Raw genomic sequence first — 26,999 nt, forward strand, 5'->3', positions numbered from 1 at the left:
TTTTGGCCATGGAGACCAAGGCGCGATGTAGTGTGGTTACCAGAACCATCCCAAGTCCAAGTGACCTGCGATGGTGAGTTTGACTCTCTTTTAATCCTGCATCTCCCTCAAGAGGGAATCAATCCCAGATGCGAGAGCAGAGAGCGGAGGAGAATCGTGGAATAGTCCATACTTTGTACGCATACTTCGTACCAAATGTTGTTTTGGTGTTGGCGAGCAATCCAGTCCTTTGGTTAATTTTAATCCCGATATTAGTCTAAAGCGCGAAGAAAAGTCGAGGTCTCAGAAACGGCGGGTTCCAAGACTTCCTTAGGATGGAGCAAGGAAGGGAAGGGGAAGGAACAAGAGGATAGTGTACAAGTGATACATCGAGATCAACCAGTCGCGACCGAGACCACAAGTACGAAGTACGAAGTACAACCACAGAACACCCCGTTCCAGGGTCCTGTAATATTAAATCAGAGCACATCAACAAGCCCAGGCGAGGAGGTACCTTGTCTGGTCTCAGTGCCCAGTGCTCCCTTTCGCGCTCCATCAAATGCTCAAGTCTCTCTTTCCTCTTGCCAGCACTGCTTACAGTGCCACCGCCAACATTCAGTCAGTGTCAATGATCGCCCCAATTGACAGGTTTTCCTGCCTTTAGCGCACGCCAGACTTCAGATTGATTTGATGTTCCTTGCCTCAACTGTGCCTGGGCTTCCAATGCTCGATCAACCCCTTGTTGATTGATTCATTGTTGTCTCCGTTCTCTCTCCCTCTCGATCCACCCTCATGTTCATTCTCATTTTATTTTTCCTCTAATTCAACGGCTTTCCCCATTTCCGACAACCTCCCCTCCCCCAATCTCAGCCCAGCCAGCTCAGCCCAAGGCCAAGCCCTCTTCAGTCCGCCAGCTCACCAACTTTACCCAAAAATAGGTGGCTCCGCCAGTCGTGCCTCTTTTTGAGGTCTCTCCTTGCTGGAACCTGCCTGCTGCGCCGACTTCCATCAATCCTGCTGCAGCCCGTTCTCCAACTCGCCATTCACTATCGTCTCTATCCGTGCCACCGTGCCACCCACCCCCCCGACCCGACTCTCGCTCGCTCCTCAATACCCGAACCAAACGTCGTATTTCGGGGGCTGAAATCATTGCACGCTTCTCTCCCCCCCCAAAAACACAAAGACGTCGACAACGACCTAACTCGAGAAACGTTTCTCCATCCCACTGGAGCTAGCCCCTCTTTTCGTCCCTTCCCATCCCTTACTCCCACCCCTCTTTGCCCTTGCACCCGAAGTTGTTTCTCGTCGAGCCCCAGCTCATGCCGAACTGTCGACCACTTCGTAGCCACATTCTCGATACGTGTGGCTAGAACGGAGCCCGAACCCCATCGTCCTCGACCAGCGTTCCCCTCTGCCCCGGCTTAGTTCTCTTGGCTGATAGAACTATCTCCCTACATCAACTCAATTGAGTTGACCGCATCACGATGGCTTCGGGGTACGGCTCTGGCGCCCCTGCCGATCGGTATCACGGTGGTCCTCCTCCTCCTCCCAGCTTGGATGTCGGGTACCCAGACGACAGGAATTGGCAACAGAGCGGCCACCACACGCCGGACAGGTCTATGGCCTCGCCCACCCTTTCGCCCAAGCCAAACACAAACAACCAGCCCGGCCCTCCAGCCCGTGACTGGAACACAGAAGACCGTCAAGTCGCCAACCGAACCCACCCACCCCGACAGAGATCCACGCGGTCAGCGAGCGGCCAGGTCCGAATATGCGAAAAATGCGGTCTACAATTGACCGGCCAGTTCGTTCGCGCTCTCGAAGGCACATATCATCTAGATTGCTTCAAATGTCGTGTATGTGGAGTCTTGGAAACCTATTTCCCCCCTGACTGGGAAATCGCCCCCTTTCCCCCTTCTTCTCCCCACTACTCCAGCCTCTCTCTCGATTACGATCAGCAACTCGACCCCCCTTTCCCTTGTCCGTATTGGTCTACGTGTGATTTGATTTACTAACTTCAGGCGTCTGTCTCGCTTCCCCGGTATAGGACTGTGGACAGATTGTCGCCTCGAAATTCTTCCCCGTCGACGATGAGAATGGCAACGGCCAGTACCCCCTTTGCGAGACGGATTACTTCCGACGCCTGGGTCTCCTCTGCTACCAGTGCGGCCAAGCTCTTCGTGCATCCTACATCACTGCTCTCGACCGCAAATACCATGTCGACCACTTTACCTGTTCGGTGTGTCCAACAGTATTTGGCGCGTCGGACAGCTACTACGAACACGATGGCCAGGTCTATTGCCACTACCATTATTCGACCCAGTTTGCCCAGCGGTGTAATGGCTGCCAGACAGCCATCCTCAAGCAGTTTGTCGAAATCTTCCGGAACGGCCAGAACCAGCATTGGCATCCGGAATGTTACATGATCCATAAGTTTTGGAACGTGCGTTTGAGCGAATCGAGCCACCCCCCGAAAACCCTCCAGGCTCCCGAGGATAACATGGGTCGTGACCTGGTCAAGGAAGAGGAGGAACGCATGGAGGAAAAGGTGTATCGCATTTGGAGTGTGCTCTCAGCCTTTGAAGAGTCTTCAGCCGCCTGCATATCGGATATGCTTCTACACGTGAGTAACGGCGCTTTCTTGGACGGTGTTCTCGTAGCCAAGCGCTTCATCTCCCACGTCGAGGTGTTGTTCCGTTCCATGGATCGCTTGAATGCCAATATGAACAATCTCAACGTCAAACGTAAGTACCTCGTCAATCTCGATGTATTCGCCTCTTACATCAACTCCCACCCCCCCTTCTTTTCGACCCTTTCTCGCCCTCGGCAAGTTAACACTCTTCTAGCAATGTCATATGGCAGAGAAGCAAAACTGCTCTGCAAGAAGATCGTTGCCTTCTTCTCTCTTCTATCAAAAGCTCAAGATGCCGAAGCTAAGAAGGTCGGCGTGACGCAAGAGTTGTTGTCTCTGGTCACTGGCCTGGCTCATTATCTTAAACTTCTTATCCGCATATGCCTCCAGGGTGCACTAAGATTAGAACAGGAATCGCGTTCTTCGGACGGTCTCTACCAGTTTCTCGACGACCTTAGCGACCTCGAGTCTCTCAGGCTAGAAGACAACTCCCTCCAGGTCCTTAACGGATCCTCAAAACTTTCCGCCAAGGACTCGGATCACTGCGCGCTGTGCGGAAAGTCGGTCGAAGACGAGTGCGCCCTGAACGGAAACTTGCGATGGCACATTGCCTGCGTTGGATGCACTCGATGCGGAAAGGATCTCGGACGGAGACTGCAGGAGGCCCGGTTCAACGCCTTCGATAAGATGACATACTGTAGCAACTGCATTGCTATCAACACTGAGGAGATGCCACCTTTTGAGCATATTACCAAGTTGCAACAATACGTTTTCCTTCTCAAGGTCGCGCTAGCGAGACTTCTAGACATGCTTCGAAGTTCAGGCGTCATCCCCCCTGCGGAGGGTCCTGGAGCGAATGGCCATGGTGTGTCGGACGGGTATGGTGCTTCGACACCTTCGGAACAGACTGGAGCGGTCCAGAGGACCCCACTAGAACAGAGGTCGAGAACATATCCCGGAGCCGGGGAGAAAGATAGGAATCGCGAATCAACCTACGAAAACACCCTGAACGACGTTAGGCGATTGCGCAGTACACGTCTCGACAAGCATCTCTCGTCAAGTTTTAGGAAGGCTAGGACGTCGAGGATCATGGACGGCCCCGAGGGTCGCAGCGTCCGACCTGGATCAGCTGGCGGAGACGAACAGAGCCGGCCTGGCCAGCAGTTTCATATCGTCGAGGATCGGAATGCCAACGACGCCGGAACGACGGATACGATGTTCGGAAATAATGATGCACTCACGCTCGACGACATCCCTAGGATAGTCGCCGCCGAGCAAGTCCGGGAAAAGGCAAAACCCACGCAACAAGGTCTCTTCAGGTCGGCAAGCGCGGCCGTCGGAAGGCCAGGAGGAAGCCACCAAAGATCTCTATCCGCTGGAAGAGACGAGGATAGAGGCATGAGTGACGCGATACCTCAGCGAGGCGGAAGGCGATTCTTCTCGGAACTCTCTGGACTAGAGTACTTCATCGTTCGGCATTTGGCCGTCTTGACTATGCAACCGATGCTTGGCGATGAATTCCCGCTGGAGGAACTTTTGAGCTTTATCGAATCGCGGAAACCCACGACCTTTTGGAAGAACCTGAGCAAGGCATTCAAGAACGACAAGAAGCCCGTGAAGAAGAAGGGTGTCTTTGGTGTGCCGCTCGAGCTGATAATCGAGCGCGACGGGGCCGATTCAACGGACGGCGTTGGTCCCGGTGCCCTCCGAATCCCTGCGGTCCTCGACGACTTGATAAGCTCAATGAGGAAGATGGATCTATCGGTGGAGGGAGTCTTCCGTAAGAACGGGAACATCAAGAAGTTGGGAGAACTCCGTGATATCATTGATAGGGATGGATCTGATGCTGTCAACTTCATGGAACAACCCGTGGTGCAGGTGGCGGCCTTGTTGAAACGATATCTCCGTGAGCTTCCCGATCCGTTGATGACATACAAACTGTACAGGTTGTGGATCGCGGCCGCCAAGATCCCCGATGACGACAAGAGGAGGCAATGCCTTCATTTGGCCTGCTGTCTGCTGCCAAAATGTCACCGCGACGCGCTCGAGATCTTGTTTTGTTTCCTCAAATGGGCCGGCTCCTTCCATCAGGTAGATGACGAGTCGGGTTCTAAGATGGATATTAAGAATCTGGCTACTGTCATCGCCCCCAACATTCTCTTTGCCAACGATAAAGCTCCGGCTTTGGACAGCGACCACATGTTTGCCATTGTGGCTGTCGAGACCCTAATCAACTATCTTGAGGAAATGTGTCTGGTATGTGATCTTCTTTTTCACCCCTTCTCTGGCGTCACCGTCCTTATTTTCCTTGCTTCCCGTTTTCAAGTCCTTAATCGCTAACAATAAACCAGGTGCCCGATGAACTTGCGAGCCTTGCCAGCGACCCCTACCTCTTCGGTGGAAATGGGGAAATCACCACAAAGGAAATCCTAAAGAGATTCCAAGAGCTGCAAGGCCAACGTCCCAACCCAGCCATTTCGGATATCAAGGAGGTATACAATAGGCAAGACATGTCAACGCGGCCACCACCTAGGAGGGTGGATACGGACCCTTCGCTTTGGCAGCAAGAGAGCAGCGCGCGACCGATGCAAGAACCCTCATTCACGTACCCAAACTCTGGCCCGGCAACCCCATCGGCGGACGCGTGGCGGGGCCGCGAAGAACCTGGCCATACGCATATGTCCCCGTATGCGCAGAAGCTTGATCACTCCGAGCCACAGCTTAGCCCCCCTAACCATGATCTCAACCAAGGAAGGGAGTGGCGCAACTCGGGATGGGGCAGACAGGGCAGCGGAGTGGCGATGGGCAACTAACCCCGGTGTATTTTCTCCTAGCTCTCCACAAACTCGCATGAATGGGCTGTCGTATGCGCCCGATATGAGCCAAGCTAAGCACGCCTCTCTCGCCTAATGACCACAACGAACCCTCTCGTTCTCCTAGTTCCCACCTATATCCAATATGACCCTGCGCTTGTGGAGCCGAATGGAGTCGAATACCCTACCGCTCGTAGTAGACGCCCCTTGCATTGTTTACGGAGTTTTCTTGACCTTCACAGAAGCAACCAAAAGCCTTTTGATGTTGTCTTTGTTTTTTGCTCGCTTCTTCTTCGCAAATGCACAATACCTTTATCTTGGCTGATTCTGATGACCTCTGGAATGAATGAGCGTGCTTTTTTGGGGGGGACCATGATGGTTTTTTTTCTTTTCGATTTTTTCCCCTTTTCTCTTCATTTAGTTTCGTCTCTCTATCTTCTTGACTTCCTCTCTATCTGGGTTTGGCCTTTTGCAGCTATTTTTGATGGGCTTCTTGTTACATTTTATGATGAGAAGCAGGTTTTCCTTTCATTTCTTCTATCTGACATGCGCATTTGCAAATCCCCTTTTTTGTCTGTTTCTAATTCCCCCTTTTTTGTTCTCTTCATTTCTCATATATCCCGACACCCAGCCGCGAAGTAAAGATGGAGAGGGGCAAACTCATACATTAAATGGCGAATGATGTTGAGCAAGGAATGGTAGCTTAGGAAAGTCATGAAAACAAAAAAATTCGTAACCTTTTTTTTCGTCTTTGTTTCTACAATGGGGCTGGTCTCTTTGACTGGGCCTGGGCCTATAAAGCCATCTATCCTGGTGATGTTGCTGCTCCTTTCTAGGGATCTTTCGTTGTTGGAGTAGGTAAGGCTGATCTTGGATACAAAGAACATGAAGTTGTGCCTTTTGTCTGTGCAAGTGAACGACTCTCTGTAAACGCGCGCTTAAGAACTCGACCGTTTCGAACATGTCTCTATCCCTTGGGACATGCAGCCAGTTTTGAGACTTGCACCCGATTTTGCTTATGCCTGCATATTTATACATTTGTGTTGTTTTGCCATTAATTAGAATGTATATTACGGTTTGAAAGATATTCTGAAGCAAATAAACGGCGGGAGAGCCGCCGAACAGAAACGCCCAACAAAAAGATATCCTAGAATAAGACGTGATATACAGCCCAAGAAAACACAAACCCCTCTTAAGATGGTTCAAAGAACTCGTACCACCGCCCTCCTTCGCCAATTCTACCCTTTTCTCGGAACCTTATTGCGCCTTGTTCTTCTTCAAGGCGGCAACAGCAGCGCCGAGCTCCTTATTCGTCTCAAGACACCACTTGACGCCCCTCTCGATACCTTCGCCAAGAGGCACAATCGGCCTGTAGGCAAGCCTCTGCTTCGCCTTGGAGATGTTGTAGTACCTTGTCATAGACGAGTAGATGATGCGCTGGCGGTTAAAAGTAGGAGGCTTGCCAATAATACCAAAAGCAATCTCGCTCAGCAGCCCCAAAAAGATGCCAACATCGGTAGGCAGCTTCCAAACACCTTCAAGCCCCTTATCGTTCCCAGCAGCCTTCCATATAGCCCTAGCAAAGTCCCAAAAGTACACGGGGCTATCATTGGTAATAATGAAGGCCTCGCCGTCGACGCGCTCGGTGTCGAGGGGGATCGTGGGGATGAGGCGGTGGGTGGCGAGGAGGCGCAGGGCGGCGAGGAGGTGTGCGTGGGCGACGTTGACGACGTAGGTGAAGTCGAAGAGGTTGTTGTTGTCGCCGACTTGCACGTTGGTGCGGCCGTCGATGTAGACTTGGATCATGTGCCTGAGGGTCATGGTGTCGCCTTCGCCGAAGATGCCGGCGGGGCGGATGGCGGCTGTGAGGAGGTTGTGGGAGCCGGTGCGGTTTGCTTTGAGGACGATGTCTTCGGCTTCGGCCTGCGGATGGGCGTTTGTTTTAGTGGACAATGATCTCATCAAGTAGGGGAGTAGAGAATGAATAGAAAGGCAAAGGGGCGTTATACCTTGGTCTCGGAGTAGTATTCGGTCTGGTGAACACCCCTGATTATGGGAAACTCCTCTGTGGCATTCCGCAGATCGCTCTTGTTATCCGACATGACGCTCGCGGAGCTAGTATACACGAGGGCCTTGACACCACTCTTGAGGCAGGCATCAACGATAGCCTTGGTACCCTCAACATTGACCTTCTGGAACAGAGCATTGGCAATCTTGCCCTCAGCCTGGGGCGCAGGAGAGGCGGTGTGTATGACGATGTCGGGGCGGACCTCGTCGAAGATGGACTGGACAGCCGCAGCATCGGTGATGTCGGCCTCGTGGTAGGAGGGACCGTCGAGGCGGTTGCGCACGCACTTGAGGTCGATGACGGAAACGGTGGCGACCCAGGAGGTGAGGAGGAGCTTGACAATGTGGTGGCCTAGGAAGCCGTTGCCGCCGATGACGAGGACTTTGCCAAGGTCGGCTTTCCTTTCTTCTGTTGTTTGAGCCATTTGGGGGCGGTGGAAAATGGTGAGGGTTTGAAGGTGTGCGGTTGCTTGCTCTTTTTTACGGCGGTTACAAGGCTACAGTGAGAGCGAAATGTTGGAGAATTGCAGACGGGACGGGGTAAAGATGTTGCTGGATCAATTGATATTGAGGTGAGGTGTTGTTTACGGGGAACTCTCAACCGTTCGTTGTCTTGATCCCAGGCTTCCAAGTTCCCAACTCAGGGTCCCCAACTAATAAATTTCCTGGGGTAAATGCAATTGACGGTTGTTGTTGGTCTGTCGTCTGCCGTCTGCCGTCTGGCATCTGGCATCTGGCATCTGCCACATTCCATCTGCCACATTCTACCTGCCATCTGTCCTTGACTCCTTTCCCCCTGACGCCTGGTATTAACAAATTTGGAGAGAGCAATTTGAACCCCCACCACAATTTGCATTTTGCATGCTCCAACTTTGACTTGAGCCAATTTAACCCCACCAATCCAAGGCCGCCAGGCACGAAGGCGAGAGACACCATGATTCCACAAGACAACGCACTTGGACTCTTGGAGTGGAGGACTGACCTGCAACCTGCAACCTGCCGCCTAGAGCCGAGACCTTGATGAAGTCTTTGATTAGACAGACCATCAGGTTGGCAACCGCACTAAGAATGATCTCGACCCTCCGGTTGGCCACAGGCCGTGGCTACCTAGTGCCAGTGGACAAGTAGCGTTGCGACTAGCGCTGTTCTCTTTGACCTTTGGCACCAAGACTGTAGACACGTCCACTCCCTGACAACGCGTCTTTATTAGAGCCGCTTTGCTCCATCTCGACCGCTTCAATCGCTGAAAGTTAATAGTGGGACTGGAACCCCTCGCCCAGAGACGGTCATGGCCAACTTCTTCAAAACACCTGATCGTTGATGGCGCCCATCATGCCCATTTCTGTCATTTCTGTCATTACTGTTTCCTTCCCTCCTTCTTAACTCTACCCCACCATCCTTGTGTAAATATACATTGATCACGCTTGACGAGGATACCGAAGTGAAACCCCATTCACCGAAACCTTAATTCCAGAAAACGGTCGCGAGGCATTCACGCGAAGTTGACACAACAACTCTTTCGTCATGGTTATATCGTGTCACGAACGCTCTGGCCAATACCGTTTCCCTTGCGACAAGCCATGGATCACAGGGAGGACAGGGAGGATGATGTCGAGATTCTGGTCCATATATCGGCCCCGTGCACCTCCGAGGACGACGCGCGATACCGAAGTCTTGCGTCTAGCTATCTCAACTTCATGCCCGCTCGTGTGACAAAATTAGATATCGATGACAACGGCGATGAGGTCCCTCCAGAGGAAGCGGCCCCGTCCGAACTGGGTAGTATCCATGTTGCCTTCACTCCTGATACCGGCTTCTCTCAATCTTTCGACCACGGCAGCTTCGTGCACACTTCTCCCAAGAGGCACGTACTGCTTCCAGAGCCAGGAGACAGCATATGCAGCAACGAGGTCCCGAGCTCCCAACCGCTGAGCAGTCAGGATATTATAGATGAGGTTCCGGACTCGTATCCCGCCTGCTCCGTAGCCGTCGATATATTCTGCTCCCCGACGCGCATTCTCGAACATTACCTGCAGCAGATCAAGCCCGCAGCTCGCCCAGTTAAGCGGCCGCTCGATGAAACTGTCGAAGAATGCCGTAATGAGCCAGACAACACCGCCCCTCGTCCTGGAAAGGTCGCAAAGTTTCACAAGCCCGAGCAGGACCACCGGCCACCTACCACTCCCCTCAGGCGTCACCAATCCGACCAGGGCGCCTTCCGACCCAAAGTTCCCCAACCCACCCGGAGCATGAGCGAGTGCCAACTCATGCTAGACGAGCCTCCAGCAACTATAAAAGACATCCACCCAGACGCCCTGGACATCTTCCCTCCCGAACCGCCCATATCCGAGGCTACCATGACCGTTGCCTCGCTCCTCACCCCCCGCCTTGAGAATCTAGCGCGACACCTTGACCTCAACAAACGCTACCGCCCGGACAGCCTTGTAGACCTGTCCCACCGCCCGTTTGAGCGTGGATACTGGCTCTTGGACTGCTCGTCTTGGGACGTCGAGTCGAGGTGGCAAGCCTGGATCTTTCTCGCCCATTGGATCCGTAGTGGTTCCGCCGGCTGGGGCGTCTGGTGTCGTCGGGACGAGTCGCTGGATTGGATACGCACGTATTGCTGGGGCAAGATTGCCGGACACATGTACTTGCTGCTCTACCTTGCGAGTGTGAGGAGGCTCAAGTATATGGATATATATTGGATAGGCGATGATGGGGAGCCTAAGATTGTGGTGGCCGCGCGGGGGAGGAGAAATATCAACGAGGGGATGAGTAGTGGTTGAAATATATATATATCGAAGGCCACCGTTTTTCTTGTTTATTTCCTTTCTCTCTCCTTTTTTTTCCCCCTCCTTTTTTGTTTATTGATTCGGACAGGTCATGGGGGCATGGGTGTAGGAGAGCATGATAGGCGTAAAGGAAAGGCAGGTGGTTTGGTTACGACTAACGATCCTAGCTACGAGATCGAAGTAACGAGATCATGAATACTGGGGATCGTATCAGTGGCAGGTAGTCATTTGATTGGCATTGGCATGGGGCCCATGAATACCCGAAGAAAACGATATCGTTTTGAAGAGCAATGAATAGAAATCACTGGCAAGAAAATCGCAACATCCTAAAACCTAATGTATTGACACACAGAACAGACAATACCCACAGCGCTCGTAATACTACAGACAGGGGAATAAAGCTGAGGAGGAAGGAGGAAGAAGGAAACCAAGCGCTCCGGATACTTAGAAAACAAGAAAAGCTACAGAGACCAACGCAAGGAAATTAGGAACTTGGATACAGAACCATGGACAGCCCACAACTTGGGGGGTAAGGGGGGGAATAACAAGACGGATCCGTTCTCAATCGCGACCGAGTTGGTTGGACTAGTCAGAGAATTCCTTCTTCTCCTCCGCATATCTCGCCGCATCAGCAGCCGCCTGGTCCAGATAAGGCTAAAAAAAAAAAAAAAAAGCACATCAGCATATCTCCCAACTTCAAAGCCCGAAGATCATCAGAGACGGCAACATACCTTCTTCTCCGACTCAGGCAAAGCCTTCCACTCATCCGCCAGTATGCGAGCAGCACCCGCCGCAGTGCTAGCTACGTTGGACACATCGCCGCTCGCCCACCGCGCCTTGACGAAGAGGGAGTAGGCCGTCAGCGGCCTCTTGGGAAGGCGCTCGTCGGTGATCTTGCGGTGCGACTTGTTGTACTTGCGGCTGAGGCGGCCGCGCGCGAGATTGGCCTTGTAGATTTCCTCGGCCGAGTGGCTCTCGACCCAGGTCTTGTAAGCGTCGATGTTGGCCTGGCGATTGCTCTCAGCTGTTTCTTGGAGACGCTGTCACAGACAAAATTAGCGTCGGGTTCAGAGACAGATGAAGCAGAATACCAAGAAAATGGTGGTTGAAGGGGGCTTCAGAGAGGTTTTCTTTTCCTCGACATACCTCGAGCTCATACGACGACAGAGACCTAAACGCCTCTCTCACGGCCCTCGTCCTACCCGCAAGATCTCCCCCAACAGACTTTCCCTTAAGCTCCTGCGTCACGTACACCAGCCAGCTCGTCCCAGGCAACTTAGCCGGCTCATTAAGCAGGGCCGCCACCTTTAGCTCCCTAACCTCCTTCTTAGCCTTCTCCTCGGGCGTCAGCACCTTCTTCTTCTTGGGCTTCGGCTTCGGCTTAGGCTTGGCCTTGGGCTTGGCCTTAGCCTTGGTCGCCGCGGCCTTAGTGGTCTTCTTCTTCTTGGAGGCGGCGCCCTTGGTCGACTTTCCCTTGGCAGCTTCGTGGGCCCAGCTGGTCGTGCCGAAGGGTTGTTGCGTCCGGACGGCGGGGGCGAGGAGGACGGCACGCGCCGCGACGGGGGCGGTCAATGGGCGGAGGGGGAGGGAGACGACCCGGCGAAGGGACGCCCGTGCGAGCGAGGTCAACATTGTCGTCAAAAAAGTGAAAGAATTGGCGTTGCAAGAGATTCAATTGATGGAGAGTGCTATTTTCAATTGGTGCTCCGCGGGCAAAATGGGGGTTGTTGGGGTGCGAAGCAAAATGTGAGAACGACGCCTCGTGCTCTCTCCCAGGTCGACGTTGATTCTTGCTCTTGGTGTGTCGTGTGTGGGTTGATGGTCTGCGAAAATGGATGATGAGTTATGACCATGCCATGTCCATGAGCCTTGCTGTTTTGGAGTTCAGCTCCGGGTACTCAATACTTGGTCTTGTGCATTGTTATGCATTGAATAATAAGTACTGCATACATGGAGCTATAGCTCCTGGTTGCTCCTGCAGCAGGTAAATTAATAAGATGATGCAAGACGATGCAACACTGCTCAAAGTACCGAGTACAAGTACTTCATATTTGTACCTTCCAATTGTTCTTCCGCATGTAAATTTCATCCTCAGGCACAAACTTCTCCAGCTGTCATCCGCCAAGCCCAAGCACCAGCCTGCGGTGCGCTGCAGCAGAGCAGTAAGACAAGGCAGCATTGGCGACGCGAAGCTCAGGCAGTTCATTCAAACAGCCCGCAACAACGTCCTCCGACACACTCACCATCTTAACCCGCCATCAAGCAGACAACATCTCGATCGACACTCTAGAACCTCGATCCGTCGATATTTCTCCCCGGCCGCTCGAATTGCCTAATTTCTAAAAACCAGTACCTTCCAAAGCTCCCAGCCTCACCCACGTCACAATGGATCACCGACCTCAAGCTTGGGGAAGAGTTCGTCTACCCCATTCTACCAACAACGCCGAACAGGCGTTATTGCTCTGCGTCGCATTTAATCTAACGCTTTTTCTTTTCTTTTACTAGCCCAGAGATGATGTCTACGGCGCCTATGATGGCTCCTATATGCAGCAGGCCCACGGGCCTAACCAGCACACCCAGTCCCCCATTGTCACAGGCACATCTGTAATAGCCGTCAAGTTCAGCGAAGGAATCGTCATCGCCGCCGACAACCTAGGTTAGTTGAAAGAATTACTCTCAAATACCTAATCCCTTCTCGCACCCAAGGAATGTGGCTAACGAGAATCATCTCTCCCTCAGCGTCATACGGCTCCCTCGCCCGCTTCACCAACGTCAAGCGTCTCCTCCCCTTCGCCGGCTCCTCCATCGTCGGCTTCGGCGGCGACATCTCCGACATGCAATACCTCACCCGCCACCTCAACGACCTCGAGATCGAGGAGTCCTACTCCACCCCGTCCACAGCCGCCTCCGCCGCGCCTCGCCTCACCGCCGCCAATCTCCACCGCTACCTCGCCAAGCTCTTCTACGCCCGCCGCAACAAGTTCGATCCACTCTGGAACCACGTCCTCGTCGGCGGCCTTGACGAGGAGGGTAGCCCTTTCCTCGCGTCCGCTGACCTTCGCGGTACTACTTACTCGGCGCCTTCGCTTGCCACGGGCTTCGGCTCGGCCATCGCCATTCCTATCCTGAGAAAGGTTGTCCCTGATGAGGAGGCTGCTAAGAAGCTTTCCAAGGAGGACGCTGTTGCTGCCATCAAGGAGTGCATGAAGGTGCTTTACTACCGCGACGCAAGGAGCTTGGACACCTACTCCATCGCCGTCGTTACGAAGGACGGCATCGACCTCAAGGAGGACGAGAAACTCGAGCAACAAAGCTGGGCGTTTGCTGACCGCATCAAGGGTTACGGCACCCAAACTGTCTAAGAGTTTTATTTTTTCATGCGATAGAGATGGTGGCGGTAAGGCGTCGGATTGGAACGTGCCATGGAGACTGGACCTGGACCTTGACCAGGATTTCTAATGCGCGAGTGCCCATATTTTCCAAGGCAAAAAGACGTCTCAGCTTTTCAAGTATCGCTGAGTTAGAAGACCGGGGATGATGTGCAGAGGTCAAGACACGTCGTCTATCGGGCGTTACCTTGAGAAATGCTTGTTGTACTAATAGACACAAATACATACGTTCTATCTTTTCTCTTTCTCTCGAGTTAGTTGTCACCATTCAGAAGGATTAATGGTTCGACCACGTCTCTGCCTTTGTATGGCAAGATGTTGTCACTGACTGGAGGAATTTTGGAGAGGCAACATTAAATGCAGAATTAAAACTAAACTGTACTCCGTATGTATTCACTGGCCAGGTAAACTACTGTGGGATTACCTCGAATGCCACGAAGTTGAATACAAGTAAACACATCGCTAGGATCCATCTTCCCCTTTCAGTACACAACTCGCTTGGACAGGATTTCCAGCCCTCCCGCACTCGGCCAGGACCCTCAGCAAAGACTCATGAACTTTCAATATCACATTATTCGCGACGTATTAACAGGAGCCAATCCACAACGGCCCAAACGAACAAAGGCGGCGGAATCTTGCCCCACCCAACGAGTAAAAACAATAAATAGTATCCCGATACTCTAACCTTATTCCAACGCAGTGTTCCCCCGCGCATACGCCGTCCAATTGAACAAAAGCTCCCAGGGTCCTTTCAAAAACACTAAACACCTTTTTCGTTTTTACTATGTGCGCATCACACCTTCAACGATTACTCGACAGTGACAGACTTGGCAAGGTTGCGAGGGAAGTCGACGTTGAGGCCCTCCATGACAGCAAGCCAGTAGGCGATGAGCTGAAGAGGAATGACGTTGAGGATACCCTGGAGGACGTCAACGGTCTTGGGGATCTCGATCTTGAGAGCCTGGCTGGCCTTGAACTCCTCATCGTCAGGGTTGCAGATGACGATGGGCTTGCCACCACGAGCAATGACTGGTGGGAAACAGCAGTTAGTATCCTGATTATTTGGGAAAGGAGTTGGGGGTTTTCATAGCGTTTAGGAACGAACTTACCTTGTTGGTAGGCGTTTAGAGACTTCTTGAAGACATCGTCTCGGGTGAGGATCATGATGATGGGGAGGTTCTCGTCAACGAGGGCGAGAACACCGTGCTTCAGCTCACCAGACATGACGGCTTCGCAGTGAAGGTAGGAAATTTCCTTGATCTTAAGAGCGCCCTCAAGAGCGGTCGAGAACTGGAGACCACGGCCAAGAAGCAGGAGCGACTTCTGGTCCTTGAAGACCCTACGGCAGAGATCCTTGATAGCAGCATCCTGCTTAAGGATATCCCTAATCTGGCCGGAGATCTTGGAAAGGCCCTCCATGATTTCCTCTCGCCTCTGAGCCTTGGACGCGCGATCCTCGCTGAGCGAGAGGGCAAACATGACCATGGCGACGAACTGGGAGGTGTAAGCCTTGGTGGAAGCGACACCAATCTCAGGACCGGCGTTAATGTGGACACCGCAGTGGGTGAGGAGCGAGATGGAAGAACCGACGACGTTGACGATACCGACGGTGAGAGCACCACGCTCGAGACAGTACCTCAAGGCCATGAGGGAGTCGGCGGTTTCACCAGACTGGGAGACGAAGACGCAAGTGTCATCACGGAAGACGGGGGCCTGTCGGTCAAGGAAATCCGAGGCAAGCTCGACAGCGATGGGGATCTCGACGAGCTCCTCGAAGATACCACGGACAGCCATGCAAGAGTGGTAGCTGGTACCGCATGCAATGAATATTATCCTCCTGCATCGACGGATGGTGGTAATGTACGATCGGAGACCACCGAGGGTCACAGTCTTGTTGGCGATGTCGAGACGACCCCGCATGGTGTTGACGACGGACTCGGGCTGCTCGAAAATCTCCTTCTGCATGAAGTGGTCGAACTCGCCCTTCATGATCTCCTGGAGCTCGAGCTCGAGGGTCTGGATGGTCCTCACATTGGAGCTTCCATCGGCCTTCTTAAGGCGGTGAATGTTGAGGGAGCCCTCGTGAATGTGGGCAATGTCGTCATCCTCGAGGTACAAGACCTTCTTGGTGTGTTCGACAATGGCGGAGGGATCCGAAGACAAGAAGAACTCCGTAGGCATGGGCATACCATCATCAGTCATGAAGGCGCGGGACTGAGACCTGTGGAGGAGCGACTTGTCGGGGGCTGTAAGGCCGGCACCGAGAAGAGTGCTGGGGTTGTTCTTGATCGCAACGTTATGAGAGGCAGCTTCGGCAGGGAGGGCGGCTCCCTCCTCCGAGTACTCGACGTCGACGAAGTCGACCTTCATCCTCCTCTGCGTCTTGACGCCAATGACGAGAGGGGAACCCTTACGAGCAGCAATAACTTCATGGGGATAATGCACCGACTTGATCAACAAGCCGTAAGCGCCCTCAAGCTCCTGGATGACGGCCTTGGCAAGATCGGTGAAGCCAATGCTCTCATTCTGGTCATAGAGATACTTGGCAAGCTTAGCAATGCACTCGGTATCGGTCTCGGTCTCGAACTTGAAGCCCTTGCTGGTGAGGAGGGTCTTCAGCTCCTTGTAGTTGGTGATGATACCATTGTGAACAACGGAGAACTCCCAGGTCGGGTCGGACCTGCATTATAGTCGCCGATGTCAGCTCTCAGTTGATTCACAAAAGGACCGGTCCTTGCGGCTCTTGCTCAATTGAAACATAGTTGTTGTTGCGGGAGGCATGTGGTGAGAACTATGGAGGCAAGGGTGGCGGACGGAATGTCTTACCTGTGGGGATGGCAGTTAATGCGAGAGGGAGGACCGTGAGTGGCCCATCGAGTGTGGGCAATTCCGGCATGTGAATCGAAGATCTTGGTCAAGTCGACATTGGACTCGTCAATGAGCACCTTGAGCTTAGCAACTTTTCCAACCTCCTTGAAAGCGTAGACCTCGTTCTTCTTGTCGCCATCGACGGCGAGACCGGCAGAGTCGTATCCTCTGTACTCTAGGCGAGAGAGACCTGGAGTGGGCAAGGCCCGAAAGTTAGCCCCGGAAAAGGGAAAAGGCGGTCAATTGGCGTTGGTGGTAAGCAGGAGCTAGCCCGCTACGGTGAGAGCGGGGGCGAATGGTCCTAGAGGTGCAGGGAGAGAGTTCAGAGCTCACTCACCATTGATGAGGGTCTCGAGGATGAACTTGCGGTCCTTCTCCACCAGATAGTTGACGTAGCCGAAGATTCCACTGAAAAAAAGGAGAGAAGATGTCAGTAAACACGATTCCCTAATTCTCCTCGGTAAGCTCCCTCCCGCCATGCTGGACTTCTCGCTGCGGCACTTGGGCGAGGGAGAGCAAGCAATCGGTGTGGGAGCGGCGGGGTAGTCTGGGCAGCTAGGCAGCTGGGCTGGTAACCTACCACATGGTTGCGGGTGAGCTAAGGCTGGAAGATGAAAAATGCTATTGGAAAAGAAAATAACTGCGAGAGAAATTGGGGTATCACGGAAACTGGATGTAGAATAAGAAGAGAGAGATTGAGAGCAGTTCAAGCGAGTGAGAGGACGAGAGAGATGGGAAGAAATAGGGGAGGGATGACGGGGCAGTGGTCGTCCGGTCAGCTTTATTTGAGGCTTGGGGCTCAGGCGACGACTAAGGCGGTAACCAGAGCAGGAACAGTCGAAGATAGTGTGGGCTTCAGTTGTCCCTGGTGGGTTTGGATGGGTGGTGGGGCCAGGAAGTGGGCAACTGCTTCGTGAGGGAAAGTGCAAGGAGAACAAGGAGTGCAAGGGGGTCAATGGAGGGGAGGTGCGGCGGTGTGGTGGGGTTGCAAGTTGGCACGAAGGAGGGAAGGAGGGAGCACTTCAAAGCAAAAGGGGAGGGAGGGGTTGACCAGGGGGTGTGAATGCATCAGTTGAGAGCTACAAGCTCCTCCAAAACTGGAAACTGGGCTCAACAATTGCGCCCTTTGCCTCCTGGTCAATCATGTCTTGTCGCCTCTAAAGTCCATACTGATAGAGAACATGATCCATTGACTGGACTCTGCTCCGGATTGGACTGGTGTTGGGCAACATTGAAGTCTAGTTGTCAAGCTCTCTTCTGCATTGGGAGACCTAGCTTTCTGGAAAAAGATGAATTGATTCGTTGGATGCCCCTCTCTTGCATCACTGAGGGGATAATTCCAAGGGTGTCTGGATGTTTCACATACACAACCAAACTCTCTCTGCTTCGTAGGTTTCCCTGCTTCTTCCCTTGAGAAACATTTGATCACGCCTGGACCGAGATCCAAGATCCAACCTCTCTGCCTATTACGTACTTGTCCAGGGAGTGGGAGACATTGTGACTTCGAGGTTGACAACAGTGGAAGGAGCACTGAGAAGACTTGACTTTGATAGAAGGGGGCGGTGGACGGGGGGTGTGTACGCACATCGAGTTAGCTCAATTCCCTGCAGTCCGGCGCCCTTCCCTATCAGGTGTCAAGATGGGTCTGGTCGGCTTCTTCTCTAGTGGAGCGTACAAGTAATAGCGTGGTCGTATTTTCGAGAAGAAGGAGCCAAATTGTTGGACCGTGAGCTTTGTTTACGAGAAACTAGCATCAAGTTGCAGCTGATTTGGAAACCCGGGGTGGTGCTCTTTCTGCCGCGCTGTCTTTCTGCCGCAAAATATGTGCTGCAAATGAGCACCTTGTCTTCCTCGAGATACGAGCTATGTTGCCACCTTCAGAGACTGTTTTTTTCCCCCTAGTTCCCTTTCATTCCCCGTCAAGCCCGGCAAAACTCGTTATATACTTTGGACTAAACTCACACTATCGTGGTGGTCCAGGGGGGAATCCTTAGTGTGCCTGCCACTGGTGAATACTAGCAAACCCTTAAGGAACCCGATCCGCAGTGGCTGATCAGTGATGTGTCAAGCACACCGTGCTGGGAGGCTTTCGACGAGTACACAGGTATGTAATGTACGGAGTATGGATGTATCTTCCTTGGTTAAACACACCCCTATTAATGGAGGTGATGAGGGAGTCCAATCCACGGCTCTTAGTGTGCTACAAAACTACAAAAACCGGGCCATCTATATGGGATGCGTTGGAATTTCCTGCTGAAATCCCTGACGGTGAAACGCTACCGCCTCCTGGTAATCCACAAAAACACGTTCTCGCCAACCACTGCGAAGTACGCGGAAGAGATGGGTGGTACTCGTACTATCTGAGGATGTCCAAGGGACGAGAAACATCTTTCAAGTAGATGAAATCAGGCCGACGCTCTGCAGATTCAAAGAACTTTGTCGAACCGGCCACAAACTTATATCCAATAAACTCTGCTGTCAGGGAAGGACCCCGGCGCTTGGGAATCAGGCAAAGGATGCCCTTCCCAACCGAGAGAGGCGCTCCTCCAACCTCTTTTTCGGGGGAACTAGAAAACAATTACCTGTGAAGTCTGTCTTACTTCAGGAATGAGGTGATTGGTTCCCCTGTCAGATCAAACGGAAACTTCCTCCTCCAAATTCCTGGGGCTAGGATGCCCACTTCTGAGGAAACAGATTGGATTGATGATGGAAGCCCGTTTCTTCAGCCCAGCAAGGTAACGCCTTCTCACACCCCCTTGGAGCCCCAACCTCTTGGAGCTGTGAGCCCTTTCGGACATTTCCGTAGTCCGGAGGATAGGGTCAACTGAGCCCAGGCTAGGCCAGCATCCGGCACCTGCACGCACCGCAGAGAGCGGCTGAGCCCCCAAACCCGCCTTTATAAGATCTGCAGAATTTTGGGGCCAAGTAGCGCCGCCCAACCAGGAACCATCGACTGTACAGCCTCAAACGGGGACCAGGGACCTTGCGAAAGACAATACGAAAACAGACGAAAACGAAAATACAGACCCAATTAAGCCGACACACCCATATTGGTGTACATTACACACGCATACACAGGTACAGACTGGATGTCTCTCATTATGGGGGAGAATCATCAAATCAATGCTTACATCGGGACAGCCTGGCACTACTTTGTAGGGACCGGTTTCTGTTGTGCAACGCCACACTGTTGAAGACATTGGACATGAAACGACTCCCATTTTCGACACTAAAGGACATTGATCGATGAAATATCATGAGGCGATTCCCCGCGATTCCCCCCCCCTTTTCCCCCAGCCTCGGTAGAAGGCCTGTCCCTGTGATCAATCCAGAGCTCAGGCGGCGGCGAGAGAAAAGGAAAAAAGTTTAGTTTATTAGTTTAGGTTGGTTCTTGGTGTTGTGGATGGTGTAGATTTCTCAGCGATTAAATCAATGCTGCTAAAAATAGGAAGGGCGTACAACATTGAACCTGGCTTTCCCAGTATTACGAAGTAGCACTGGACCACACTGGACTGGCTCCTGCTCTCTCTCCGACGTCACCACCCGCCAAGTTCGAACCATCATACGACCCCACTACTGATCCCAACGGCGGCTCAATGCTCCTTCAGTTGTTGTCATCGGCATCGTATTCCACCCTAGTGTCCTTGGCAAACTAGCCAGGGCGAGGCTATCGCGACGTTTTTCTGAGAGAATCCCATTCCTGCCCCATCTATCGTCATCGAACTGGCTTTTGCTTTTTTAATAACGGCCCGAGAGTAAAGGGGCTCTCTTTGTCTTGCCGAACATCAATGTTCATCCCCTGTCCCCTAGAGCACGTCGTAGCTAGGCCTTATCAAGCCTCACCTGCACGTGTCGCTGATCAAGGATTAATCAATCGATACTACTTCGTAATCCCTCTTCCTCCCCAGCCGTCCATCGTCTCAGCCTGCCATCAATATCCGTTCCTGGCCTGTCTCAAGCAGCACCCTAGTAACGCACGTGGGTCTAATCCTAGGCCACGAGCCCTCGCCAGCTAACGTCCCAGCCTCACAAGTGTCAGGGCGTTTGGTTCCATGCAATTGTTGGTCAGACCTGGAATTCAATCTCAGCCGTTCCCTCAGCCAGACCTTCAGCCAGTAGCCAGTGATGGAGAGGCAACTGGTCTAAGCGCCACCTGCCCCAAAGCGTCCCCAACATGGCATGCACCGCAGACAAGACTCACAATCAGCCGCAACTGAGGCACCATCACGATCACGATCGCAGCGTCGATGCTGCAATACAGCTCAGCACTGCAGAATTAGTAAGACAGCGGCCGCTGGAGTGCATGCATTATAGTGTTTTTACATGTTGAATCCTTTTCCTTGGCTTCAATCAAACAGTCTCCTTTCGCTTCGTGCTCTCATAACAATTCGACGCTCCAAAAGCCAAGTTGACCTAAGGCAGGAATCAGGTCTCCCTGCGTTCAGATTCTCCTCGACTGATATTGTGCCATTACCGTCGCGTCCCTTCCCCTCTCCCCTCTCCCCTCTCAAATTATTCCTTCTGGCAACGTGATCAATATTGCTCTCACTCTGGCTAGAATCCCTTGCTTATGCCCAAAATCACGATGACACAGCTCGAGGACATCACCTATTCGCGCTCAAGCACAATTGCCGCCCGAACTAGTTTCTCACCACCATGTACATGAAGGATTCGCAAGTCATTTATCCCCCGCCCAAGGGCTGGCCATCCATTATCAACGCCGACCCTCACCTCCTCGAATCTTGAGGAAAATCAGACGAGGTTCTCGCACTCCTTGCCCAGCTGCCCCTCATACAAAGTCCTCAGAATTGGAACGATGATGCGGACAGTGCCGCTTGTTATCTCTTTGACGACTGGCAACGTCTCATTGGACTCCTTAGCGAGCCCACAGGTTCCACTACCGGCGAGACACTGCGCCCTATAACTGACGCCCTGGTTTCGGAGCTGGCTCCACCCCATGTTGTTAGTCTTACATGTGGTGATGGCGAGAATCCGGTTATGGTGCTTGATATAGAGCTTAGTATTATCCGCTGGGAAGGGTATCCTTATAATATCGAGTTGGAGTATGGCGTAAATGCACTCGGTTATGAGCTGGACGATGATGTGGGTGAGGAAGAGGCAGATTGGCGCTTCAGCGCAACAGCATAGGCTATCCCAGACTTTTTTGAGGTCCTCAAGGGACCAGTTCGTAAAGCTACACTAGATTCCTGTCAGCCTTCATCCCGTGCGAAGCTCTTCTATGGGATTCCACCGCCCCGGCACAGAAGGCGCCGTGCCCATGTTGCAGGATATCTACCGCCAACACGGCTGGCCTGATTTGGCTGCCTATTGGAAACCGGAAGGCTTGGAAGCTGTGCGGAAGGCCTTGGCGGAGGAATAGCCTACTTATCGTTGTAGTCGAGGAATAGCATAATCACTTCAGCCACAAGGGGCTCTGGATCCCGGCACTCGGCCAGACTAACCACGGTTGGATGTTATGGCAGAAGATATTCACACACACAGCGCTCTGGTAGACCCCCGGAGCGCCCTTGTTCTGAGTAGACAGGAAACATATAGTCCGTGACCCTTCCCTGTGCCCACTCCCGCGATTCAATCTTCACCGTTCTTGTCATATCTCGTCTTGTTGGAATCTTGCTGTGATAACCAAAGATGTCTACCCGCACCTTCCTACTCATGGCGTTTACCGTAGCGCATAAAGGCAGCCTCATCGACCATCGACCTTAGTCTTGAAGTTGTGCTGGTGTGTGCCATCGAAGGGGCAGAAACTAAGGCCAAGTTCACGCTGACGATGAGCGGATGCGGGTCGGGAGGATCTAGCCTCCCGGCCGCATGAGGAAATTTCTTAGTACTAAGGATGACTGCGGCGAGATTCTATTCGCATACTATCAACAGTTAGTTGCCAGTTTTTATATTAGTGCAGGTCCGGGCAAACCTATGGCATCGTCCCCTCTCCAAGTCATTGCGAGTTGGCTGCGAGCTGGTTTGATACCATTGGCGATATTGGGCAGCTATGCGCCGTCACATCATCGATCACAGCTTCAAAACAATGTTGTAACTAAGTCCAAACTTAGTAAAACAGCGGCCGCTAGGGTGCATGATGTTTTTACACATTGAATCCGTTTTCCTGGCTCAATCAGACTTTCTCTCCTTTCGCTTCCGACTCTAATATTCTACGCTCCCAAAACCAAGTTTACCCCGGGTTCAAAGGTATCCTATTGTTACAGTTTCTGGTACTCCAGCTTACCCTCCAACTTCTTCGCCTCGGCAACCTTTCGTACTGCCCTATTGAAATCATCCTGGTTGATGGCGTCTCGTTCCGCCTTGAGCGCGAACAGCCCACTGTGCATGCATATTAGCATTTGCCCTAATGCAAGAGACAAGATCGGATTGATTCGGAAGGATGGGAGTGGGAGTGGGAGTAGCAGAATATAGAGACATGTTACTTACGCTTCGGTCACCACGTTCCTCAGATCAGCTCCGTTGAGACCATCGCTCATCTTGACGACGCTCTCAAAATCGATCTCGCCCTCCGTCACGACGCTTTGCGCGTGAATCTTGAGAATCTCAAGGCGACCAACCTCATTGGGGAGGGGAATTTCGATCTTGCGGTCGAGACGACCTGCACGTAGAAGCGCGGGGTCGAGAGTGTCGGGTCTGTTCGTCGCCATGATAATCTTGGTCTTTCCGAGGTAGTCGAAACCGTCGAGTTGGTTGAGGAGCTCCATCAGTGTACGCTGAATCTCACGATCGGCACTAGTACCCTCGGAGAAACGCCGACCACCGATGGCATCAATCTCGTCCATGAAGATGATGCAGGGCTCGTGCTCTTTGGCATAGCCGAACATTTCTCTGATGAGACGCGCAGATTCACCAATGTACTTGTCCACAATGGCAGAAGACACAACTGTACAGTTGTTAGCATGAATGTCACAAAAACCTTATGCGCCGTAGAACGATGTGGGCAGGAGTTCCTGGGCTTCTGCACTCACCCTTCAAGAAGTTCGTCTCTAAGCTGCTAGCAACTGCTCTCGCAAGAAGGGTTTTTCCAGTACCAGGAGGGCCGTAGAGCAGGACGCCCTTGGGCGGTTTGATGCCAACTCGGTGGAACAGCTCGGGGTTCTTCAGGGGGAGTTCGATGACCTCTCGAAGTTCCCTGATCTGGTCACTAAGTCCACCAATTCCAGAAAAGCTGACTTGCCCGGGGTCTTCGAGAGACATGTTATAAACGAGAGGGTCGACTTCCCGGGGGAGCATGCGCATAATGGTCAGGGTGGTCATGTCGAGCGCGACACGGGTTCCTTGCTTGAGCTTAGCCTTGTCGACCTTGGACCGGCAGCCGACGACATATCGAGGTCCGGACGAAGCCTTGACAATGACTATTGATCAGATGGTTAGCTTCGGTTCGCATCATCGAATGCAGTTGATTGGGGGAAGGAGCGGAAATTGGCTAATGAAGACCATTGGGGACAAATTGCACATACATCTCTCATCATCTAACTGTTTTAGCACCTCCCCAATAATCTGACCCACGCTCTGCAACGCCTTGATGTTATCTTCGGTTCTGTCATACTCCTTCACAAGCTCCTTGAGTTCAAGCCGAAGGGCCTTGAGCTTTGCCTCCCACTCGCGTGACTTTATTAATTCGGCGCGATAGGAATCGAGGGCCTTCCTCCTTTCTTCGTCGGGTGCCATTGTAGAGCAGAGCTTGGGATGTGTTGGGTGTCGTGGATGTTGTTGGGGGCAAGGGATGGATCGTAATCGGATGCGGGATGGAACGATTCTGGGATGGAATATTATGGCGTTAATCGAAAAATTTCGAGATGAGTTCGAAGAGATGGTGGGATTTATGAGTTGGAGTAACGATGGTCGAGGAACTGTGATTGTTGTGCTCCTGAAGCTTTGGCTGCAGGTCGAAGCTTCGAAGAAGGCGACAATGAGCAGGCAACGAGGCTGTTGCGTAGCTTGGTGGCAATATTTATCCGATTATCTACCGATGAACTGGACCCAGGAGAGCTGATCTTGCTCACCACCTAAGATAAAATAAAAGCGTTGAAAATCAAACGAAAGCAAAATGCAAGATAAAGAATGGGGAAAAAAGACAAGAATTGCGTATGCAATATTTAGGATATAAAATATAGGTATGGACACTGTGAAGGGGTCAAAAGAGCGAGCTTGCGGTGATTTGAGTTTCAATATCTCGTCTGTCGAAGCCGAAGACTTTGGCAAGTCCTAGAGATGAAATATATTGGCAATGTCTCTTTCATGATCTGTATTGATGGTTGTCGGATTGCTTCCTGGAAAGTTACTCCAATACATCATCTCCCTCGCCCGACTGCAACGCATCGGACAGTTTCTTTGGACGAACATCCGACAGGACCACCCAAGATTTATATGTAGGCTAGGCATTGCCACCATGAGCTATATACAAATGAAATATGGAAGTAGGCAAAGTTAAGCTATGCGTCTATGCTTGGGGTATATGATTTAATAAATAAAAAGGCCGGATATAAAGGCCGAGGGATTCATGATTCCCTAGGACCCATCTCCGAAACTAACATGACTGTCAGTATCAGAAGACAGGGTTGAAATTGAACAAAGGAAAAAAAAAAGTTCTGATAACGAAAGTTCCTTTATGCCGAGAAATATGTTGAAATCTTTTGCCGTAAAACCATAATCATGAGTGTCCAATCTGCCCTGCCATAAAGTATCCTACGCAGCCTTCTCGCGAAGCTCACCAGTGATCTCCTCACGGACCGTACGACACCATTTGAAGATGGCTTCTTGGAAGTTAATCCAGACCTGGGGGCTGTTGTTGTAGACTATTCCCAGGGCGTCGACCTTGATCGTCACCTCCCATCGTAGCTCGGCTGCCTTGGCCCAGTAGCGGATGTTATCGGCAGCACGGTACGGCTTCTGCGTATCGGTGTGGAAGGTAGGGATGGTTCCAAACCGACGCTGGGACTTGCAGACCGCTGCATTATGAAGATTCACAAGCCGAAGGCCATTCTGGAACTCCTTGAGGAAAGGGGTGGGAAGGTCTGAGGCTTCCTGAGCCGAGGTGAACTCGGGAAGAGGTTCGGCATCCGGGTCCATGGACTTGATGAAAGCCAGCTCGCGCTCGACTTCTCGCCCGGTCCAGTCGCCGCTGAGCCAGGACCAGCTGGCACGCTCCTGACGCTCCGCCTCTTCAACCTCCTCGTCCTGGTGCAACATGTCGGAGACACCATTAAGCCAAACCTCCATGGAGGCGACTTCGTCGTTCCGAATGCCGCCGACAAAGTCTCGTGTGGCCGCGTGCTTTAGGACCTCCATTACCGTCAATAGATCTGCTCGGACCTCCTTCTCTGCCTTGATAGCATCCAACCTATCGGGCTTCTCGTGAGCCGTGTAATACATCTTGGCAGCTCGGATGGCGAAGGTCATGACGTCGAGTATGTGCATTCCCTGGATCTCAAACCAGCCCTGGGAGTTCGTTTTTGGTCGGGGACTGCTATTGTTGGTATCGGGCGAGTCGTTTTCGCCCTTTGATGTGGCGTTGTTTCCATCCTTGACCTCCTTGAGGGACTTGTATGCTCTGTCTAGAGCGCCCTTCAGGTTCGATTTGAGTTCTTCGATGGTGGGTGGTCGAGGTACCGGCTTCTCGACACGGTGGTAGGTGCTGACAGTGGGTGGGAGAATATTGGGATCAGGCTCGTCCAGGTCGTCGTAGTAAAAGTCCGGTTCCATGGGGCCTTCATCGACCGGCGACTCTACAAACTGGCCGGATCCAAAGTTCGCGGCGGAAAGGTCGGGGCTGACTCCGAGGGGGCTGTAGGATGGGTATCCACCCTCAGTGAGCGTGGGTGATACAGGATTTGATTCCAAGTCGGCTAGGTCCAGAGCACCCCGCTCCTTTCTCTTCCTCGCTAACTGCGCACCCTTCCCGTCTAAAAGACCCGTCCGAGCGAAGTAATATTGGATATGAGCAATGCTGCCGAGGCTCAGGACGGATTCCCTTGATCGGGCGCTCGCAGCGAAATCGGTACCCTGTGGCCGCACGAAACCTCGACGCCGACCCTTCGCGTCTATATGATAGGATGACCTCCTCGATGACACAGAACTGATATCGGAACTCCGGGACCTATAGCTGCCTGAGGAGAGGCGGGAAGTATCGCTGCCGAGAGAATCTCGAGTGATATCGGCGTTGGAACCGAGAGATATCGACGACGTGGCCGATAGGCATCTGGAGAGCTCGGGACAGGGACCGATTGCGGGTGTGGGGGCTAGCTCGGGTGACGGAGAATCGCGACGAAGAGCAGGAGGCTCGTCGGTCGGGTTGATTGTCGCCATAGTTTTTGGGGAGGAAACGACCGGCGTCTGCACGGCAGACACCACCTGGAAAGCAAAGGATTTTCTTCTATCGGGAAAGAGTTTAAAAATAGTTGAATGACGCAAATGAACAAGAGATATGTCCACAATC

General features: G+C 52.4%; 6 protein-coding genes and 2 pseudogenes across 6 annotated transcripts; 3 read left to right on the forward strand and 5 right to left on the reverse strand.

Moving 5' to 3' along the window:
- Window positions 1-1,463: 1,463 nt before the first annotated feature.
- On the forward strand, window positions 1,464-5,424 carry SAPIO_CDS3129 (Rho-type GTPase-activating protein 1; the record flags this gene model as incomplete). Its single annotated transcript, XM_016785991.1, has 4 exons — window positions 1,464-1,835; window positions 2,027-2,723; window positions 2,826-4,867; window positions 4,963-5,424. 4 exons carry the CDS (start codon window positions 1,464-1,466, stop codon window positions 5,422-5,424), a joined length of 3,573 nt encoding a protein of 1,190 aa, XP_016643997.1.
- Window positions 5,425-6,681: 1,257 nt separating this feature from the next.
- Window positions 6,682-7,916, reverse strand: SAPIO_CDS3130 (Sterol-4-alpha-carboxylate 3-dehydrogenase, decarboxylating; the record flags this gene model as incomplete). The annotated part of the gene is made up of 2 exons (XM_016785992.1): window positions 6,682-7,347; window positions 7,434-7,916. The coding sequence occupies 2 exons, from the start codon at window positions 7,914-7,916 to the stop codon at window positions 6,682-6,684; spliced, it is 1,149 nt and encodes a 382-aa protein (XP_016643998.1).
- Window positions 7,917-9,071: 1,155 nt separating this feature from the next.
- Window positions 9,072-10,277, forward strand: SAPIO_CDS3131 (annotated as a pseudogene; the record flags this gene model as incomplete).
- Window positions 10,278-10,868: 591 nt separating this feature from the next.
- On the reverse strand, window positions 10,869-11,915 carry SAPIO_CDS3132 (uncharacterized protein; the record flags this gene model as incomplete). The annotated part of the gene is made up of 3 exons (XM_016785993.1): window positions 10,869-10,937; window positions 11,015-11,323; window positions 11,430-11,915. The coding sequence occupies 3 exons, from the start codon at window positions 11,913-11,915 to the stop codon at window positions 10,869-10,871; spliced, it is 864 nt and encodes a 287-aa protein (XP_016643999.1).
- Window positions 11,916-12,668: 753 nt separating this feature from the next.
- On the forward strand, window positions 12,669-13,645 carry SAPIO_CDS3133 (putative proteasome subunit beta type-7; the record flags this gene model as incomplete). Its single annotated transcript, XM_016785994.1, has 3 exons — window positions 12,669-12,698; window positions 12,789-12,939; window positions 13,023-13,645. 3 exons carry the CDS (start codon window positions 12,669-12,671, stop codon window positions 13,643-13,645), a joined length of 804 nt encoding a protein of 267 aa, XP_016644000.1.
- An 835-nt stretch (window positions 13,646-14,480) lies between these two features.
- On the reverse strand, window positions 14,481-17,125 carry SAPIO_CDS3134 (Glutamine--fructose-6-phosphate transaminase (isomerizing); the record flags this gene model as incomplete). The annotated part of the gene is made up of 5 exons (XM_016785995.1): window positions 14,481-14,701; window positions 14,782-16,352; window positions 16,499-16,730; window positions 16,878-16,948; window positions 17,121-17,125. The coding sequence occupies 5 exons, from the start codon at window positions 17,123-17,125 to the stop codon at window positions 14,481-14,483; spliced, it is 2,100 nt and encodes a 699-aa protein (XP_016644001.1).
- Window positions 17,126-22,758: 5,633 nt separating this feature from the next.
- SAPIO_CDS3135 (uncharacterized protein) lies at window positions 22,759-24,232 on the reverse strand (the record flags this gene model as incomplete). Its single annotated transcript, XM_016785996.1, has 4 exons — window positions 22,759-22,879; window positions 22,988-23,444; window positions 23,530-23,916; window positions 24,022-24,232. 4 exons carry the CDS (start codon window positions 24,230-24,232, stop codon window positions 22,759-22,761), a joined length of 1,176 nt encoding a protein of 391 aa, XP_016644002.1.
- Window positions 24,233-25,249: 1,017 nt separating this feature from the next.
- Window positions 25,250-26,869, reverse strand: SAPIO_CDS3136 (annotated as a pseudogene; the record flags this gene model as incomplete).
- Window positions 26,870-26,999: the final 130 nt, after the last annotated feature.

Source organism: Scedosporium apiospermum, assembly GCF_000732125.1.
Source record: "Scedosporium apiospermum strain IHEM 14462 chromosome Unknown SEQ_SAPIO_0088, whole genome shotgun sequence".
In the NCBI taxonomy this organism is placed as follows: domain Eukaryota; kingdom Fungi; phylum Ascomycota; class Sordariomycetes; order Microascales; family Microascaceae; genus Scedosporium; species Scedosporium apiospermum.